Source organism: Mytilus edulis, chromosome 5 (assembly GCF_963676685.1).
Source record: "Mytilus edulis chromosome 5, xbMytEdul2.2, whole genome shotgun sequence".
Classification (NCBI taxonomy): domain Eukaryota; kingdom Metazoa; phylum Mollusca; class Bivalvia; order Mytilida; family Mytilidae; genus Mytilus; species Mytilus edulis.
This window is the reverse complement of record NC_092348.1, coordinates 35,691,698-35,712,532: the sequence shown is the minus strand read 5'-3', so window position 1 is coordinate 35,712,532 and position 20,835 is coordinate 35,691,698. Positions and strand designations below refer to the sequence as shown.

General features: G+C 32.6%; 2 protein-coding genes across 3 annotated transcripts; one reads left to right on the top strand and one right to left on the bottom strand.

The window, feature by feature from the left end:
• Nucleotides 1-1,677: 1,677 nt before the first annotated feature.
• Nucleotides 1,678-7,362, bottom strand: LOC139523555 (uncharacterized). Of its 2 annotated transcripts, none has more exons than XM_071317672.1 (2): nucleotides 7,254-7,362; nucleotides 1,678-4,700 (listed from the first exon to the last, which is right to left on the bottom strand). In XM_071317672.1, exon 2 carries the CDS (start codon nucleotides 4,676-4,678, stop codon nucleotides 2,993-2,995), a length of 1,686 nt encoding a protein of 561 aa, XP_071173773.1. In that variant the 5' UTR covers nucleotides 4,679-4,700; nucleotides 7,254-7,362; the 3' UTR covers nucleotides 1,678-2,992. The 2 variants fall into 2 exon arrangements, with proteins under 2 accessions (XP_071173773.1, XP_071173772.1); XM_071317671.1 differs by lacking the exon at nucleotides 7,254-7,362 and adding an exon at nucleotides 6,781-6,875.
• Nucleotides 7,363-9,330: 1,968 nt separating this feature from the next.
• LOC139523536 (uncharacterized) lies at nucleotides 9,331-16,044 on the top strand. The gene is made up of 2 exons (XM_071317633.1): nucleotides 9,331-9,419; nucleotides 13,795-16,044. The coding sequence occupies exon 2, from the start codon at nucleotides 13,817-13,819 to the stop codon at nucleotides 15,506-15,508; it is 1,692 nt and encodes a 563-aa protein (XP_071173734.1). The 5' UTR covers nucleotides 9,331-9,419; nucleotides 13,795-13,816; the 3' UTR covers nucleotides 15,509-16,044.
• The last annotated feature ends 4,791 nt before the right edge of the window (nucleotides 16,045-20,835 follow it).

The window sequence follows — 20,835 nt, the reverse complement described above, 5'->3', positions numbered from 1 at the left end:
TCTAAGTACATTTTTAGATTCAGCATATCAAAGAACCTAACTGATTCATTTTTTGTCAAAATCAAACTAAGTTTAATTTTGGACCCTTTGGACCTTAATGTAGACCAATTTGAAAACGGGACCAAAAGTTAAGAATCTACATACACAGTCATGACAGTTAGATTCGGCATATCAAAGAACCCCAATTATTCAATTTTGAGGAAATCAAACAAAGTTTAATTTTGGACCCTTTGGGCCCCTTATTCTGTTGGGACCAAAACTCCCAAAATAAATACCAACCTTCCTTTTATGGTCATAAACCTTGTGTTTAAATTTCATAGATTTCTATTTACTTATACTAACGTTATGGTGCGAAAACCAAGAAAAATGCTTATTTGGGTCCCTTTTTGGTCCCTAATTCCTAAACTGTTGGGACCTAAACTCCCAAAATCAATACCAACCTTCCTTTTGTAGTCATTAACATTGTGTTTAAATTTCATAGATTTCTATTTACTTAAAACTAAAGTTATTGTGCGAAAACCAAGAATAATGCTTATTTGGGCACTTTTTTGGCCCCTTATTCCTAAACTGTTGAAACCAAAACTCCCAAAATCAATCCCAACCGTTCTTTTGTGGTCATAAACCTTGTGTCAAAATTTCATAGATTTCTATTAACTTAAACTAAAGTTATAGTGCGAAAACCAAGAAAATGCTTATTTGGGCCCTTTTTGGCCCCTAATTCCCAAAATGTTGGGACCAAAACTCCCAAAATCAATACCAACCTTCCTTTTGTGGTCATTAACCTTGTGTTAAAATTTCATTGATTTCCATTCACTTTTACTAAAGTTAGAGTGCGAAAACTAAAAGTATTCGGACGACGACGACGACGACGCAGACGACGACGCCAACGTGATAGCAATATACGACGAAAATTTTTTCAAATTTTGCGGTCGTATAAAAATTACTTAATTTCGTTATCAAAATTGTGGTTAATTAAAACATTTTTTTTAACCATTTTTTAATTCGTTTTAGTGGTAATGTTATCATTAACAATGCTTCAATATTATTATACAAGTATTTAATCATATTTTATCCAAAAAATCAAGCTGATTTTCCGAGGTTTAAAAAATCCAGGTGTTGCAATACTTTTTTCCATGTGTATATTAAGCCAATTATCTTGAAAAAAAAAAGATTAATAAAATCATCATAAACTAGTTATATGGACAAACTGAAATAACATGGGCTGATTATTTTGTTTTTATATATCACACTGACAGACTGGTTGTGTTAAAATAGATTTTCAAATCTAAAAAGAACACCGACATGGGTGTTAATTGCATAAATTTGTAACACAAAAAGCCTACTTTAATTTATATGAAATGTTGATGGGAGAATTTATCTCATTATGGAAAAAAGTCAATCCGTTTTTTAAAGTCTTTTTTTTTTTAATTGGAGTTTGACCATTGCAGTATTATATCAATACATGTATAGTACTTCCCTAGTTTGACAAACGTAAGGAAGTGGTTTTGTGCATAACATATATAAATATATCATGTATATAATAGTGCAATATATAAATGAAGTATATCTATAACGTATTCATTGTTATTGCTAGACTCTTTCTAATTAAAACAAGGATTTTTTTTCTGAATTCAGTCTTCATTGGTCATGTTGGTCTTACAAATGTGCATATACATGTACAGTATATATATATTTATTGATACCTCTCAAAAAGGCAATTGCAAAACATTGATACAGATCTAGAGATACAATATAGTCATTAATAACAATAAATAAATAAATAGCTTACAACATGCATACTATAAAAAAAAAACCCTATAAAACTAACAATGGTTAATAAAAAAAAATACATTGTATACATGGTATATAAAGTATATTTAAAATTGAGAATCGAAATGGAGAATATGTTAAAGAGACAACAACCCAACCAAAGAGCAGAAAACAGCCGAATGCCACCAATGGGTCTTCAACACAGCAAGAAAATTCTGCACCTGGAGGCTTATAATCACAAATATACTGATCCCTAATTTGATGAAGAACAAAAATAAAATTGTTGTCAAGCAGATGACCAAAAAAAATTTCTGCATCCAGTTTTTCCCCATAACTTAAAGTTTTAAATCTTGAAAAAAACCCAATTTGATTGATCAGTCAGGGGTGGTACTTAAACAAGTGATTTCAAAATCACTTCTTTTTAAAAAAATGATTTTGGCTGTGAAATATTTATAATTTTCCCACAGACTTTTCAAAATCACTGAAACAAGTAATTTGAGAAGTTAAAGTTTGATCACTTAAATAAGTGTTTATAACATTTTTTGGATATTTTTCCCACAAGCTTGATTTTTTTATTGGTTAAAAGACAAGAATTCCATTGAAAAAACAACCATGTACATGCAGAAATTGTCATTTGTTTGATAAGCCTCCAAGTTTATACAGTTTATTTGAATATGCAAAATCTGGAATAATTTGTAGATCAGGACATAACCTTAAGTTAAAATAAATCATTCTAATTCTGGAGAAAACCAATCAGGTCACCTAATATTGTTGACCTTTGTCTGATAGTAAGAGTAGTTAATGAATATTTGATTACAGAACAATGTTTTAGCGCACTAACTTACTGCCCAAGCGCACTGGTGAAATTGATATTCAAAGATAAAGGGATAATGGATTTATGTAGGAAAATTAAAGAAAAGTTTGTGAAAATATGGAAAATCAATGCAAATTAGCATTTGAAGATCAAAGAAAACACCAAAATCACTTAAATAGGTGATGACTGAAAATAAAAAAATCACTAAAATAGGTGATAATGAAATCACTTGTTTAAGTAGCACCCCTGACTGTTGATAGCATCGAAAAAAACTTTAAAAAAAAGTGTTTGTACTTTGCACAATTTTTTTTTCTGACTCAGACAAGAAACTGGCATTACCCCTAAGATGAAGTTAAATGGTTGCTCCCTTATGGTTTTCCATCATGTTATGTTTTCATGATGCATCATCTACATTGTAACATTGTAAACTTGAATAGGATCAAAGGTACATTCGTAATATACAAATAACTTGTTTCTGAACTTGTCAAAGCATATACCGCTGGGTCTGTGTAGACCATCTCCTTCCCTCAACAAAACCTGTGCAGAGCTATCCTTTTGTTTCAAGACATGAATATTGTTCGATGTCTTACCACAAATGTAAACATTTCCTTCTGTGTCAAGAACAATTCCAGAGACATCTTTCAAATCTTGTGTTTGGTACAGACAAACCTCCTCACCATAATCCTTCATACAATATAAACGATCTGCAATTCCATAATACACATCGTCATTCTTACCAACACTAAAAGCTTGAATCTGACCACTGGTCATTTGAAGGGTCTTCAAATACTGGACATCATGACCATTGATATCCATTACAATAATTTCACTTTTATAAGCGATATATAATTTACTGCATGAGGCAGTTATAAGATTACAACCTTTTGCCATCTTCATGATATTTTTGCAATGAAGTGTACCGGTACCATCTTTTTCCAGGAATAGAAGTTTTTTATTGTCCACTAATACAACAGCTTTACTTCCACCAGGAACTGCAGTGATATCTGTTGGTGCGCCTGGAATTTTAATATCACTTATATGACCTCCAGTATCATTAAATAAAAACACCTTTGAAGATGAAAAAAGATTATATTCAACAACAAGAAGATGACCAGCGTCCATTATTGATACACTGTATACATATTTTTCAGTTTTTACTGACTCGCCAGGTTTTGCACAAATTGCTGATATTTTCATCCCTTGTACCATGTTCACATTGTATGGTGTTGACTTCATGTTTACTTTTCCAAATAGTAAATCCATTTTAGAACACAATTCAACAGGATCAGTGAGTTCCATTTTCAACGAATATGCCTGCATGTTGTAAGACATTTCTTTCACTTGTAGGTCCCTTACGTTCTTGAAAGCTTTCAATCTTTGCAGTAACATAAATGCTTGTTTATCTGATCCCGTATTCAGTATGGAAGACATTTCGTCTAAGAACCAAGCAGCTTCTTTTCGTCCATCTTCTGCAACTGTTTTGTCTTTCATCAATTGATCGAGAACTTTTTTTTCTTGACTTTCAACATCCTTCAATAATGTTTTATCAATCATTTCCTCAAGGTATCTAACCAGTTCTAGTCTTATTTCATCAATTTTCTTTTTTGCTGACGAAACCTCGTTAGAAAATATCTGTTCAACTGTCTGCTTATTTGCAAGAATAGCACTGAAACTTTGTAAAATATTTGTAATTTCTGTTTGAATACTGTGGAAATTTTGTGAGTTTTTTGTCCCATTGGAAGCAAGATCGATAGGAACTATATCACTATTACATGACGGATGTGAACCAAGGCAAGCATCACATAACATAATATCATGTTTCTTGCAATAAAACTGTATTTCAACTGATGGGTGATTTATGCATGTTTCAGGTGTGTTTAGGATTGTTCCCTTGTTTTCTGAAGCATATGAAGAAGAAGCATCATTTCTTATTTCTGTTAAATAATGATTTCTTGTGAGTTTTAAAGATTGATGATGTTGGACACACCCTGGACACAACTGTTCTTCACAAATAGTACACCTTTTCACAGATGGATTCTTATTACCTCCTTCTAAGCAAGGACCACATATAGCTGGCATGGCATGTCCCGCCATAATTTATATAGTTTGTTTTTACCTGAAAAATATAACTAATTCTAGTTTATCACACAAAAGGCAAAAAATAAAATATTTTTTAATAAAAGAATAATTGATTGGTTGTAGAGTGTCCATAATTTGGCTAATTAAGTCTAATACTGTAATCCAACTTATTTTCCTGGACACTTTATTTCGCTTTAGTTATTCGTAATCCATTTCATGGCCATTTTACATTTCAATATTGTAAAAGTGTCTCAATGAAGGAAAAAAATCAAAGTTTTACATATTTGCTGTGATTTATATTCGCTTTATATTTTCTGCTTGGAAAGTTACGCTGTAAAAATCGCTCGAAAAATCAGTTGGTTTACAGTACTATATATATATATATATATACCATCATGACCATTATAAACTTTGCTGACATTTAAACAATTAACAAACGAACGATATTAAGTAAAAGTCAATGAACCTAGACTATCGGTAATTTAAAGCTTATCGGGGCCTTTTATAGCTGACTATGCGGTATGGGCTTTGCTCATTGTTGAAGGCTGTACAGTGACCTATATTTGTTAATGTTTGTGTCATTTTGGTCTTTTGTGGATAGTTGTCTCATTGGCAATCATACCATATCTTCTTTTTTATATAACATATATATATCATCTATATATATGTTCCAGACCGTATGAGTATTAACTACTATTTGGACCGTACGCCTACGGTCTGGACTGTATGCGTACTTTTTCAAAATACGCGTATGGTCTGACTAATATTAAAAAAGATGGTCAGGTTAATTAGATACAAATGCATATAGCAGATCAACATAACTTAACTATCAAATTAATATAAAAAAGTTCAATTGTAATTGAAACAAAAACTTTATATTTTAACTTTTTTTTAAATTCACGCAAATTAAATCTGTTAATCTCTTGTATCTAGCATGTCTATCAGTAATACATTAATTGAATTATAACCACTGAAATTGAAGATATCGGAAGGAAATATCATGTGGTTTTGGAATATTTAGCAACTTTACCACAAAATGCAAATGCAAAGGAACATGCATGAACTGCAAACATGAAAATGTAAAAAAATATTTCGTTACTTGAATTGTATTTGGATGGACCGTACACGTACACAGTCCAGACTGTACTTGTACTGTTTAAATACTCATATGGTCTGGAATATATACAAGCAATTTAATCTGAGCAAATGTAATTAGCAAATCCACTATTAATGACTACGGACATGATGGAAGAAATAGTCCTCAAAATATTTATACAATGAACAATATTGATATCACTAAAGATGAACAAATAAAGGATCTTGGAATTATTTTTCAAAATGACATTAATAACACATTTCAAGTAAAATAAATATAGCCAATAGTATACTTGGACTGATTAAGCAGACTTTTAGCTTTAGTGTTTAAGACTATACATTGCATTGGTAAGACCACATGTGGAATACATGTATATGTAAACACAATATGATATCCACTTTTGAGAAAAGATATTAATGCAGTAAAAAAAGTGCAGATGAGAGCAACTAAATTATGAATTCATGATAAATATCTTATGAAAGATATTTTGCTGTCATCAGGACAAATACCCATGGGCATTATTGAAATTTAGCGAAACCAAGAATAGCCTAGCTACATGCAAGACTTCTTTTTGTTTAAGACATTTTTCACTTCTTATTTATTAATGATTGTAATAACCTTCCAGTTGAAGGTATTTCTTCAAAAACTGTGGAAGCTTTTAAAATTAATATTGACGGTCATTGGGAGTCAGTCATGGTAATGTTACTGATGAGGACACAAATAGTTTTTCTATAACTTTTTAATTGTGTGAAATATTGCACCAAACCATGCATTATTGATGATTGTATCAGTTTTGAAAGTGTACCAAAAAAAGATGGGATAAAAAGGATAGGATTCTTCCATATGAGCCCCACAAAGAGCTTACAGGTACAAAATGTATCTTGATACAGGTATGGCAGTAAGCCAACGACAACGCCCCTTTTCTTCAAATTCCTTGATCCGCATCTATATTCCAAATGGGCCTCAATATGTTTTGATAAAATAAGTGTGATACTAAGTGATTATTATTTTAGTTTCTCACATTCAAATCATGATAATTTTTAACATAATTCTGTTCCTCTGTCATTGATTACATTATAAAGGGAATGTATGTAAGGGGAAGAAAACAAAGGTAATATGTTGGGAAGATGCTGTTCGAACCTCTCGGTGTTTAACCTTAATTTAGGAGAAAAAAATACATTACGAATATTTATTTACCGACAAGCTCAAACGAGACACTATATCATGTATATATCATGATGTCTCTGCTCAAACGAATATAATAGAGACCCATACACACACATATTGTGGTTGTAGCGTTTAGACCAGACGCCCGTGAAACAATCTGTTTGAAAAATAATCTGAAAAATGTGTAACAGATCCTCAGTGACACGAGTCGAAACTTTATATATATGAAATGACCGTAATTACGCGGGGAATTTTGAATATCTCAGTGGAATATAATTTTATGAGAATATTGCATATTATTCCATTTTTTTTTCTCTCAAAACTTACAGGGGTGCTCGGCAAACTCCTGCTTTTCAGAAGCGCTTCCTTCGCATTAACTTGAAATCCCAAATCTTCACCTGCAAAGCCTGCAATGAAAATGTTTATCAAAATGACGCATATATATACAATTGCATTTATATACTGAACTAGTATTTCGATATCCGAACTATCAGTTTTATTAACCGATAATCGTCTAATTTTTAGACGAATTGTGTTCAGTTTTCCGACTAGTTGATAAGACTAGTGTTTTTTTTTATTTAACTTTTTTCGATTGGTTCGATTAAGATGTATAACTTCCCAGATTTCTACTTTTTTGATCGGGATGCTGGAACTTAATTTGATTATGTCATGACGTCTAAGATCTTAGAAAACTGTATAGTTTTCACTTAAAACCATACCAGGCTTGATTTTGAATACTTTCTTTCAAAAGAAATAAATAAATTGATAATTTAGGCATAACATTGACATAAATGCTCTTCTGTAGAGTAATGTTTCATCATCTTTTTTGTTTATTGCAAGAGAAATATATTTGTTTTTCTGTGGAAAACTTTTAATACTTCTTCGGTAGCAAAAGATTACGCGAAGAAGATGGGATCGAATTGTAACCCTTACCTAGCTAAGAGTTTTTGAATTTTGAATCAAGTGGAATGTTCCATTTTTTTAGTTAGCATGTTTTTAATTAACATGTTGCGATGCTATAGGATCAGTTATAAGAAGCTCTTAATTATAGAACGTATACTAAGTTACGCCATTCATTCAGTTTCCAAATCAAAATCCGTCCCTCTTCTGAACACTCTTTGGATGAACATGGCACCGATTATAATCGCAGTAATAACATTGAAGGCGGACCCTTAATACAAGGCGTGTATGCCTATATACCGCTCGAATTATCTTAGTGTGCGTATGGTTATGCTTTTACTTTTCTACATTGGCTAGAGGTATAGGGGAGGGTTGAGATCTCATAAACATGTTTAACCCCGCCGCAATTTTGCGCCTGTTCCAAGTCAGGAGCCTCAGGCCTTTATAAGCCTGGTATGATTTTTAATTTTAGTTTCTTGTGTATAATTCGGAGTTTAGAATGACGTCCATTATCACTGTACTGCATGTAGTATATATATACATATTTTTCAAGGGTCAGCCATGCGCGTAACTACGTTTACGTCAAAACGCCCGGGCGTACACTTGAATTTGGCAAAACAATATTTTCATCTAAATAGAATTAAAAGAACAAAATAGCAGTACTGTCAGCTGAAGGAAAAACAGAAGATTTTAAAGAATAAATTATTGAAATGATAAGCAGGATATAACACGATGAGACTATGTTTTTAAAATATTTTATTAGGTTATGCGTTAGCCTGACATACTGACCCTATCATGTCGTTTATACGATTCAATAAGGTCTGTTCGACTTTTTTTTTTTTTAAATGTCAAAAAGATAGTAATAAAATTGAGAAAGTAAAATGGGGACTGTGTCAAAGCGAAAACAACCCGACCATAGAGCATACAACAGCCGAAGACCACCAACAACACGAAAATAAATCTACATGTGGCCTAAAAAGATTGACATTGGCCTCGACTCTGTAGATAGGTTGTGAAGTAATAGTCTCGATAATTCAGACGCTCCATATGCATATGCATATTGTTGAGGGGGGTCATAACTTAAGTAAATCTTCACCGATTTGACATCCCTATTTAGTTATTTCATATAACTAAAGTTTCGATGACAGGATCTACATTTTCTCTGATTATTTTTTCAAACAAATGGTTTGGCGTCTGTTCTTACCACTACAACAGTCAGCAATCTGTGTGTATGTCAAGGATTTCAATTTTGTATAGTGAGATACAAATCCTTGGTGTATTTGCAGGCATGTTTATATCTTTGTAAAACTATTTATTAAATAATTTATATTCGTTTGAGCAGAGGTAAATTTTTATAAATACGTCTCTGGTTTGAGCTTGTCGAATTAAAACTGTAAATAAAAAATCCCAGGCTACCAAAAAACACGAACTTTTTTTTCTTTCTATAAATTTGTATAGATACACACCGAGAGGTTCGAAAGACATTTTCCTAGCATATTATCTTAGTTTTCTTTCCCTTACATACTTTCCCCTTATAATGTTATGAACATGATCAATGACAGAACAGAATTATGTAAAACATATGATTTGAATGTAAGAAACTAAATAATAATTACTAAGTATCACAGTTTTTTTTTATTAAAACATAGTCAGACCATTTGGAATACAGATACGGATCAAGGAATTTGTAGAAAAGGGGCGTTGCCGTTGCCATACCTGTATGATATCTGTGAGATCGTTATGGAGCTCATATGGAAGAATCCTATCCCTTTAGACCTCTTTATTTTAGTACACTTTCAAAACTGATACAATCATCAATCCTGCATGGTTTTGGGCAATATTTCACACAAAGTTATTTATAGAAAAACTATTTGTGAGTGTCCTCATCAATTTAATTGAATTACTTATTACTTAACTTATACATACATGTAACTGACTTCCAATGACAGTCAATACTAATGTTAACAGCTTCTACAATTTTTGAAGAAATAACTTCCAATCATTAATGATACTTTGTGAAAATGTCTTAAATGAAAAGAATTGTTATATATATTACATGTACATGTACATGTCCATTGTTCACTAATTTCCAATAAGGTCCACATGTTCCTTGATGACTAGCTGTGGAACTGTAGCTCTTAGTTCCTTATGTTATTTTTTTACTATTTGCAACCACAGAGAGCAACTACATTTTCTGAAGCATGACAAGAGCAGGCCCCCGTTACATAGATATAGGAAGATGTGGTGTGAGTGCCAATGAGACAACTCTCCATCCAAATAACAATTTAAAAAGTAAACCATTATAGGTTAAAGTACGGCCTTCAACACGGAGCCTTGGCTCACACCGAACAACAAGCTATTAAGGGCCCCAAAATTAGTAGTTTAAAACCATTCAAACGGGAAAACCAACGGTCTAATCTATATAAACAAAACGAGAAACACGTATATATTACATAAACAAATGACAACTACTGTACATCAGATTCCTGACTTAGGACAGGTGCAAACATTTGCAGCGGGATTAAACGTTTTAATGGATCCAAACCTTCTCCCTTTTTCTGAAACAATAGCATAATATGCCTTATGTCAGTCAGCAGCCTAAACCTGTCCGTCTATGAAACATCACCAGGCGCTGTTAATTATGTGTATTGGTATACTATGTTTTTACACTTCAATATGTTCTTGGATTAATTTGCACTTCTCATAAGTGCAAATTGGAATCACACTTTTTTTATTTGTAGAATCACTAAATTTGGCAATAATGTACCTCTGGGGATAAATTATACATTATTGTTTAGTGACCATAAAGTGGCCCGCCTCCATGTGCCAAAATTTTCTTTCTGCATAGAGGACTCATTATTTTGAACTCATCAGAGTTCCTGTACTCAACCGACTTGTTATTTTACTGAGACATGACTGTGACACATCTCAACAAAAACTGTGAATAAAATCAGAAGCAATTTTAAAACAACACATGGTGTTGGGGCTAAGAATATCACCAGCTCCTCATTGAAAGTAATGACAAGACGGTAACATGTGTCCAACAGATTTATCCAATACACTACAATTACTTTAACAAACTTTGAAAATCGTACATAAGTGTTTTTGATTTTTATTAAGTATAGCTTGCTTTCCGTCAAGATATTTTTATGGTAGAGATACCTGAATAGATTTGACAGTTACCATACTTCTTCGATTGTGTCCTCAATGTGCATGTAGTATTTGCAACTGAACATTTACATTTACTTACAACAATAAATTCTAACAAAATTTGATAAAAACTGAAATTTTATGGAACTAAAAACTAGATGTTCTAAAGACAGTATTGTTAACCTAGGTCTATGTGCATCTCTGACAACAGACACATCAACACATTAGGCTAGAATATCATTCGTAACTAAAACTTTAAAAAAAATAATCATTATTGCTGATAATTTCAGAGATTTAAAAGTACAAATGATTTTGCTTTTGTTTTATTTCTCTTCCGATAAACTTTTTCGTGTGCATGGCTTGATGGGCGCCAACTCTTAAGTTAGAATATGGTCATGATGGTCAGCTTGTTAAAAAGTTTATGTATTAAAAAGTTTTTATCCAAAAAATGGTATAGAAATGTCGACAATAACAAACTGAGATATTCTATTCTAAAAATAGATATAAATATAATCAGTGGTATGAGTGCTATTATTACAGATGGTTTGGCATTGGAGGAAACAGTGTTCCTATCGATCGAAAATTTTAAAACTTTACACACTCTGTGTTCTCTTTGATTTTTTTTTTTTATATAAACCTATTTTAATTTCCAAGTTGTGGTCCCTTACGCAGAATTTTGTTAAAATAAAATTAATAAGTCAAAGAACAGCCTTCAACATGGAGCCTTGGGTATATAAAGCCTCAAAATGACATGTGAACAACCGTTCAAACAAGAAAACAAACGGTATAATCTATAAACGAACCGAGAATCACTTATTAACTATACATTAGCAAACGACAACCACTGGACAACAGATATCTGACAGGACAGGTACAAGCAAATACAGTATAGGTGTATATGTTTAAAAGCCTTTTAAAATATACGAATAATTCAAAAGACTTAAGTTACAATGTTCCTAATGTTACCAGAACAGTATGTGTTAATAAAGAGCAAAATATATGATATTTCTGAAACAACTTTTCGTCCTAAATATGCATGAAATACTTGCCACTGGACATTAAGCAAGCAATCAACCCAGAGGTACATTATTGCCAAATTTGATGATTCTACTACAAAAAAAAGTGTGGTTCCAACTTGCACTTATGAGAAGTGCAAATTAATCCAAGAAGATGTTTAGTGAAAAACTCCTTGTACTATGTACATTTGTACATCATATGCATAATGTACATGTTGTATCTGTAGCGATATACATATGATTTTATTTATTTACACCTCAAAATATTATCAATATCTACCATTGTCTATTGTATAAAATGATTGGATGATTAATTGCATGGTAAACTTTTAAATGTTTTATATATTGTAAACGTGGTAAATTCATGATCAATATATCAAGTATTGTAACTGTAAAAGATCATAGAAATAGGTCTGCACAAGTAATGATAGTCCTTCATTATAGTGGTCATTTCACCATTCTGTTTGAAAAGGGGTACTTTCCCAATATTTTAAAGTACCTAAATGAGAAGTCTTTATGATCAGGGGAAATATCCATGAAACAGCTACATGTACCAAATAAAAAAGAAACAAAGTAGACATCTTATATCTTACACCATAGGGCCATCTGCTATGCTGTTTAAATTTCTAGGTTCATATACTTTCATTTGGTATTGTTCCTTTGTTAATGTATTGTTTGCATAAGATAAAGGCAAAGTGTATGATGGTAGTATTAGACTTAGCCAAATTATGGACTGCAATAATTTAGCTATACTCTGTAACCAATCAATTTTTAGCTCACCTGGCCTGAAGGGCCAAGTGAGCTTTTCTCATCACTTTGCATCTGTGGTCGTCCGGCGTTGTTAACTTTTACAAAAATCTTCTCCTCTGAAACTACTAATTAAACCAAACTTGACCACAATCATCATTGAGGTATCCAGTTTAAAAAATGTGTGGCTTGACCCAGCCAACCAACCAAGATGGCCGCCATGGCTAAAAATAGAACATAGGGGTTAAATGTAGATTTTGGCTTATAACTCTGAAACCATTTAGAGCAAATCTGACATGGGGAAATTGTTTATCAATGAAAAATCTATCTGCCTTAAAATTTTCAAATAAATCGGACAACCGGTTGTGGGTTACTGCCCCTGAATTGGTAATTTTAAGGAAATTTTGCTGTTTTTGGTTATTACCTTGAATATTATTATAGACAGAGATAAACTGTAAACAGCAATAATGTTCAGCAAAGTAAAATCTACAAATAAGTCAACATGACCCAAATGTTCACTTGACCCCTGAAGGAGTTATTGCCCTTTATAGTCATTTTTTACCAAATTTTTGTAATCTTTTTCAAAACTCTTCTCCTCTGAAACTTATGGGCCAAACTTAACTAAACTTAGCGACAATCATTATTAGGGTATCTTGTTTAAAAAATGTGTCCGGTGACACAGCCAACCAACCAAGATGGCCACCATTGCTATAAATAGAACATAGGGGGAAAATGTAGATTTTGGCATATAACTTTGAAACCAAAGCAATTAGAGCAAATCTAACAAGGTGTTGAATTATTTATCAAGTCAATATCTATCTGCCCTGAAATTTTTCAGATGCATTTGACAACTGGTTGTTGTGTTGCACCAAACACATCACCATCACCAAAACACAATTTTTTCATGAATCCATCCGATGATCTGTTTTCTTTGTTTGATGTGCATATAGACCAAGGTGAGCGACACAGGCTTTTAAGAGCGTCTAGTTTTTTAAATTTGCATTTTATTTGTGTGCCTTCTGTGTGATAAACTAGAATTTTTTTATATTTTTCAGGTAAAAACAAACTATATAAATCATGGCGGGACATGCCATGCCAGCAATATGTGGACCTTGCTTAGAAGGAGGTAATAAGAATCCATCTGTGAAATGGTGTACTATTTGTGAAGAACAGTTGTGTCCAGGGTGTGTCCAACATCATCAATCTTTAAAACTCACAAGAAATCATTATTTAACAGAAATAAGAAATGATGCTTCTTCTTCATATGCTACAGAAAACAAGGGAACAACCCTCAACACACCTGAAACATGCATAAATCACCCATCAGTTGAAATACAGTTTTATTGCAAGAAACATGATATTATGTTATGTGATGCTTGTCTGGGTTCACACCATTCATGTAATACATGTAGTGATATAGTTCCTATCGACCTTGCTTCCAATGGGACAAAAAATTCACAAAATTTCCACAGTATTCAAACAGAAATTACAAATATTTTACAAAGTTTCAGTGCTATTCTTGCAAATAAGCAGACAGTTGAACAGATATTTTCTAACGAGGTTTCTTCAGCAAAAAAGAAAATTGTTGAAATAAGACTAGAACTAGTTAGGTACCTTGAGGAAATGATTGATAAAACATTATTGAAGGATGTTGAAAGTCAAGAAAAAGAAGTTCTCAATCAATTGATGAAAGACAAAACATTTGCAGAAGATGGACGAAAAGAGGCCACTTGGTTCTTAGACGAAATGTCTTCCATACTGAATACAGGATCAGACAAACAAGCATTCATGTTACTACAAAGAATGAAAGTTTTCAAGAACATAAGGGACCAGCAACTGAAAGAAATGTCTTACAACATGCAGGCATATTCGTTGAAAATGGAACTGACTGATCCTGTTGAATTGTGTTCTAAAATGGAATTACTTTTTGGAAAAGTAAATATGGAGTCAACACCATACAATGTGAACATGATGCAAGGTATGAAAATATCAGCTATTTGTGCAACACCTGGCGAGGCAATAAAGACTGAAAAATATGTACACAGTGTATCAATAATAGACGCTGGTCATCTTCTTGTTGTTGAGTTGAACCTTTTTTCATCCTCAAAGGTGTTTTTATTTAATGATGCTGGAGGTCATATAAGTGATATTAAAATTCCAGGCACACCAACAGATAGCACTGCAGTTCCTGGTGGAAGTAAAGCTATTGTTTTAGTTGACAATAAAAAACTTCTATTCCTGGAAAAAGATGGTACCGGTACACTTCATTGCAAAAACATCATGAAGATGGCAAAAGGTTGTAATCTTATAACTGCCTCATGGAATAAATTATATATCGCTTATAAAAGTGAAATTATTGTAATGGATATCAATGGTCATGATGTTCAATATTTGAAGACCCTTAAAATGCACGACTTACAGATTCAAGCTTTTAGTGTTGGTAGGGATGATGAAGTGTATTATGCAATTGCAGATCGTTTATATTGTATGAAGGATTATGGTGAGGAGGTTTGTCTATACCAAACACAAGATTTGAAAGAGGTTTCTGGAATTGTTCTTGACACAGAAGGAAATGTTTACATTTGTGGTAAGAAATCAAACAATATTCATGTCTTGAAACAAAAGGATAGTTCTGCACAGGTTTTGTTGAGGGAAGGAGATGGTCTACAAAGACCCAGTGGTATTTGCTTTGACAAGTTCAGAAACAAGTTATTTGTATTTTATGAATCTTCTTATGATCCTATTCAAGTTTACAATGTTACAATGTAGATGATACATCTGACATGAAAACATAACATGATGGAAAACCATAAGGGAGCAACAATTTCACTTCAACAGAGGGGTAAGCCAGTTTCTTGTCCGAGTCCAGAAAAAAATGCGCGCAAAGTACAAACACTTTTTTTTTTAGTTTTTTCGATGCTATTAATCAAATTATTTTTTTGAAAATTTAAAACTTTTATGGGGAAAAACTGGTTTTAGAATAAAAAATTTTCATCTGCTTGACAACATTTTTTAAATCAGAATATTTGAGATAATAAGCCTCCAGGACAAGGTGCAGGATTTTCTTGCTGTATTGAAGACCCATTGGTGGCATTAGGCTGTTTTCTGCTCTTTGGGTCGGTTGTTGTCTCTTTGACACATTCTCCATTTCCATTCTCAATTTTAAATATACTTTATATACCATGTATACAATGTATTTGTTTTATTAACCATTGTTAGTTTTATAGGTATTTATATATAGTATGCATGTTGTAAAGCTATTTATTTATGTATTGTTATTGATAAATAAATTGTATCTCTAGATCTGTATCAATGTTTTGCAATTGCCTTTTGCGAGGTATCAATAAATCAATAAATACATATATACTGTACATGTATATTATATATGCACATTTGTAATACTTGTGAAGACTGAATAAGGGCAAAAAAAATCCTTGTTTCAATTTAGAAAGAATCTAGCAATAAGGGATGACATCAAAAGATCGATGTAGGATAAAAAAAAATTAAATCAAATAGTTTGGGGGTGGGGGCGGGGGGTTAAAATTCTATAAGTTTTGAATATCAAAAATCGATTTTTACATATATCACTTTTATGACTATTGGTAATCAATTTTTCCCAAATTAAGTTAAGAAGGGGAAGGGGGGGAGGGTCAGTGTAAAAACTATTTGAATTAAGTTTTTTATCCTACATTGAACTTTTGATGTCGTCCCTAACAATGAAAAAGTTATAGATATACTTCATTTATATAATACCGATATTCATATTATTTTTTTTTTTTATAGTTTTTAAGATAGGATGCTACACATGTTACTGTATGTCAAGAAAACTGAAAATTCATTCTTCTCTGTTCTTTTTTTTATATAACGGAAATGATACTTTATTTCACAGTACGAATCTGATCGTTTGGAGTTTCTACTGGCCAAACACCCTATTATCTAACTTAAAGTCTTGAAGATATCATTTATACTAAATAACACCTGACCCAGAACAGGTTTTTGATATACCCGAGAATCGACGACTTGTTGGGCCTGCACATGTATGATGATGTCCAATTTACCAGGACTCTTTTCGTGTGGAAGCATAGGGTGTTTTATCTGGTTTCCAGTATATACTGTTTGTTTACGAGGGATTTTTTTCAAAATTATAAAATAACTTGGAGCAGGATCTGCTTACCACCTGAGATCAGCCCTAGTTTTTGGTGGGGTTTGTGTTGTTTATTCTTTAGTTTTCTATGTTGTGTCATGTGTACTATTGTTTTTATACGACCGCAAAATTTGAAAAATTTTTCGTCGTATATTGCTATCACGTTGGCGTCGGCGTCGTCGTCGTCGTCCGTCGTCCGAATACTTTTAGTTTTCGCACTCTAACTTTAGTAAAAGTGAATGGAAATCTATGAAATTTTAACACAAGGTTTATGACCACAAAAGGAAGGTTGGTATTGATTTTGGGAGTTTTGGTCCCAACATTTTAGGAATTAGGGGCCAAAAAAGGCCCAAATAAGCATTTTCTTGGTTTTCGCACTATAACTTTAGTTTAAGTTAATAGAAATCTATGAAATTTTGACACAAGGTTTATGACCACAAAAGAACGGTTGGGATTGATTTTGGGAGTTTAGGTTTCAACAGTTTAGGAATAAGGGGCCAAAAAAGGGCCCAAATAAGCATTATTCTTGGTTTTCGCACAATAACTTTAGTTTAAGCAAATAGAAATCAATGAAATTTAAACACAATGTTAATGACTACAAAAGGAAGGTTGGTATTGATTTTGGGAGTTTAGGTCCCAACAGTTTAGGAATTAGGGGCCAAAAAGGGACCCAAATAAGCATTTTTCTTGGTTTTCGCACCATAACGTTAGTATAAGTAAATAGAAATCTATGAAATTTAAACACAAGGTTTATGACCATAAAAGGAAGGTTGGTATTGATTTTGGGAGTTTTGGTTCCAACAGAATAAGGGGCCCAAAGGGTCCAAAATTAAACTTTGTTTGATTTCATCAAAATTGAATAATTGGGGTTCTTTGATATGCCGAATCTAACTGTCATGACTGTGTATGTAGATTCTTAACTTTTGGTCCCGTTTTCAAATTGGTCTACATTAAGGTCCAAAGGGTCCAAAATTAAACTTAGTTTGATTTTGACAAAAAATGAATCAGTTAGGTTCTTTGATATGCTGAATCTAAAAATGTACTTAGATTCTTGATTATTGGCCCAGTTTTCAAGTTGGTCCAAATCGGGGTCCAAAATTAAACTTTGTTTGATTTCATCAAAAATTGAATAAATGGGGTTCTTTGATATACCAAATCTAACTGTGTATGTAGATTCTTCATTTTTGGTCCTGTTTTCAAATTGGTCTACACTAAAGTCCAAAGGGTCCAAAATTAAACTTAGTCTGATTTCAACAAAAATTGAAATCTTGGGGTTCTTTGATATGCTGAATCCAAAAATGTACTTAGATTTTTTATTATGGGCCCAGTTTTCAAGTTGGTCCAAATCAGGATCTAAAATTATTATATTAAGTGTTGTGCAATAGCAAGTCTTTTCAATTGCATAGTATTGGGCAATGGCAAGAAATATCTAATTGCACAATATTGTGAAATAGCAAATTTTTTTTTAATTAGAGTTATCTTTCTTTGTCCAGAATAGTAAGCAAGAAATATCTAATTGCAAAATATTGTGCAATAGCAAGATTTTTTTTAATTGGAGTTATCTTTCTTTGTCCAGAATAAACTTAAATCTTTGTTATATACAATATACAATGTATATTCACTTTTTACTACCAACTGATAAATTATAATAAATAACATTCAGTGATAACAAGCAGTTTTTTTACATCTTAATATTTTATGATGTATTTAAATGAGTAGTTATTGTTGCAAACTCCATTAGAAATTTTAATTGAGATTAGTTTTGGAATAAGGGAAAGGGGGATGTGATTAAAAAAATTGGGTTCAATTTTTCTCATTTGAAATTTCATAAATAAAAAAGAAAATTTCTTCAAACATTTTTATGCCCCACCTACGATAGTAAAGGGGCATTATGTTTTCTGGTCTGTGCGTCCGTCCGTCTGTCTGTCCGTTCGTTCGTCCGTCCGTCCGTTCGTCCGTCCGTCCGTTCGTCCGTCCGTCCGTCTGTCCCGCTTCAGGTTAAAGTTTTTGGTCAAGGTAGTTTTTGATGAAGTTTAAGTCCAATCGACTTCAAACTTAGTACACATGTCCCCTATGATATGATCTTTCTAATTTTAATGCCAAATTAGAGTTTTTACCCCAATTTCACGGTCCACTGAACATGGAAAATGATAGTGCGAGTGGGGCATTCGTGTACTGAGGACACATTCTTGTTTTGAGAGGATTAATATTCAACAGCATAGTGAATTGCTCTAAGAGAAAACAAAAATTTTAAGTTCATTAGAACACATTCATTCTGTGTCAGAAACCTATGCTGTTTCAACTATTTAATCACAATCCAAATTTAGAGCTGAATCCAGCTTGAATGTTGTGTCCATACTTGCCCCAACCGTTCAGGGTTCAACCTCTGCGGTCGTATAAAGCTACGCCCTGCGGAGCATCTGGTTCTGTTTGTCTTTTTCATTTTTAGCCATGGCGTTGTCAGTTTGTTTTAGATTTATGAGTTTGACTGTCCCTTTGGTATTTTTCGTCCCTCTTTTGATAATATTTAATGTGTCCTAATCGAGGGTTTTGTCGCAATCATTGTTGACAACACATAGTTGCAACTGCGATATTTACGAATAGCATTGATTGTATTATAAAAATTTAGCCGGTTACGCATAATGTTGGAGCATATTTCTAGTATTTTAACGGAAAAGCATAATGTCTGCTGTTGTTCATTCATCAGGTAACTTGTATTGATGATTGACAATAATGATATGGTATCTGCTTGTTCATTTTATATTTATTAGACATTCTATGGCTTATTTCTCTTGGCCTTCACACTTTTGATACATTAATGATTAAGTCCATATTCAATTTTCTCTCTCTCGTCCTACTTAATTCATTATGTCTATATCCATTTTGGATTAAACGATTTATTTAGTGGTACATATTTAGTTGATGTCTTCTAAGTTGTTACTATTATATATATTGAACATGTTAAATTGTTCATTCGATGTTTCCGCTCTGTTATGTTCACTAAGTTTTTCTGCTGGTTTTGTTTAGTGGTAATATACTTTGACATCACGAGTTCTTATTCATTAAAAACAAACTCCTATTATTGGGTATACGGGGATGTGCCAAAAATATTGGTCATAATTTTGCGAGATTTTATATAAAAATGACCCACCTTTTTAATGACATCCTATATTGAAATGCATTTACGTTTGATAACTGTATATAGATTTGGGGTATGATCTACATATCATGCATATGCTATTGATAATAAAATTGAGAAAGGAAATGGTGAATATGTCAAAGCGACAACCACCCGACCATAGAGCAAACAACAGCCGAAGGCAACCAATGGGTCTTCAATGTAGCGAGAATTCCCGCACCCGTAGGTGTCCTTCAGCTGGCCCCTAAAATATGCATAATAGTACAGTGATAATGGACGTCATACTAAACTCCGAATATATAACTGAGAATATATAACGATAAAATATATGTGCACCAAACGATGTCAATTTATATATAAAAATTTAAGAGTAGCTGGTATATTTATGAGTGATGATGAGTTAGTGCTTACATTTGTATATCTCTATATAAGCATGGGTCATATTTTAAATATTTTATGTAGGTCATTCTTTCTTAAAATTAAGGAACTGAATTTCAGTGAATGTTATATCAAAATGGGTACTTTTTTGAGGCAAAAATGGATACTTTTTTTAGGCAAAAATGGCACACCCCTACCAAAAAAATAAAGATGTTACCCCCCCCCCGTGTTGGAGTTAACACGTCCGTAAACTGGCGTATACAAATCATAACAGTTTCAAAGGGAATTTTCAGTGCAAATTGAGTGCTTTTTACCTTTTCTAAATCCCGTACCCAATTCGATTGAAAAAAAATAATTAGCGGTTGAGTTGTCCCATTGAAGTTGATCGAATTTTATTTATAGCCCATCATAAGCACTATATTTAGAATTGGAAAT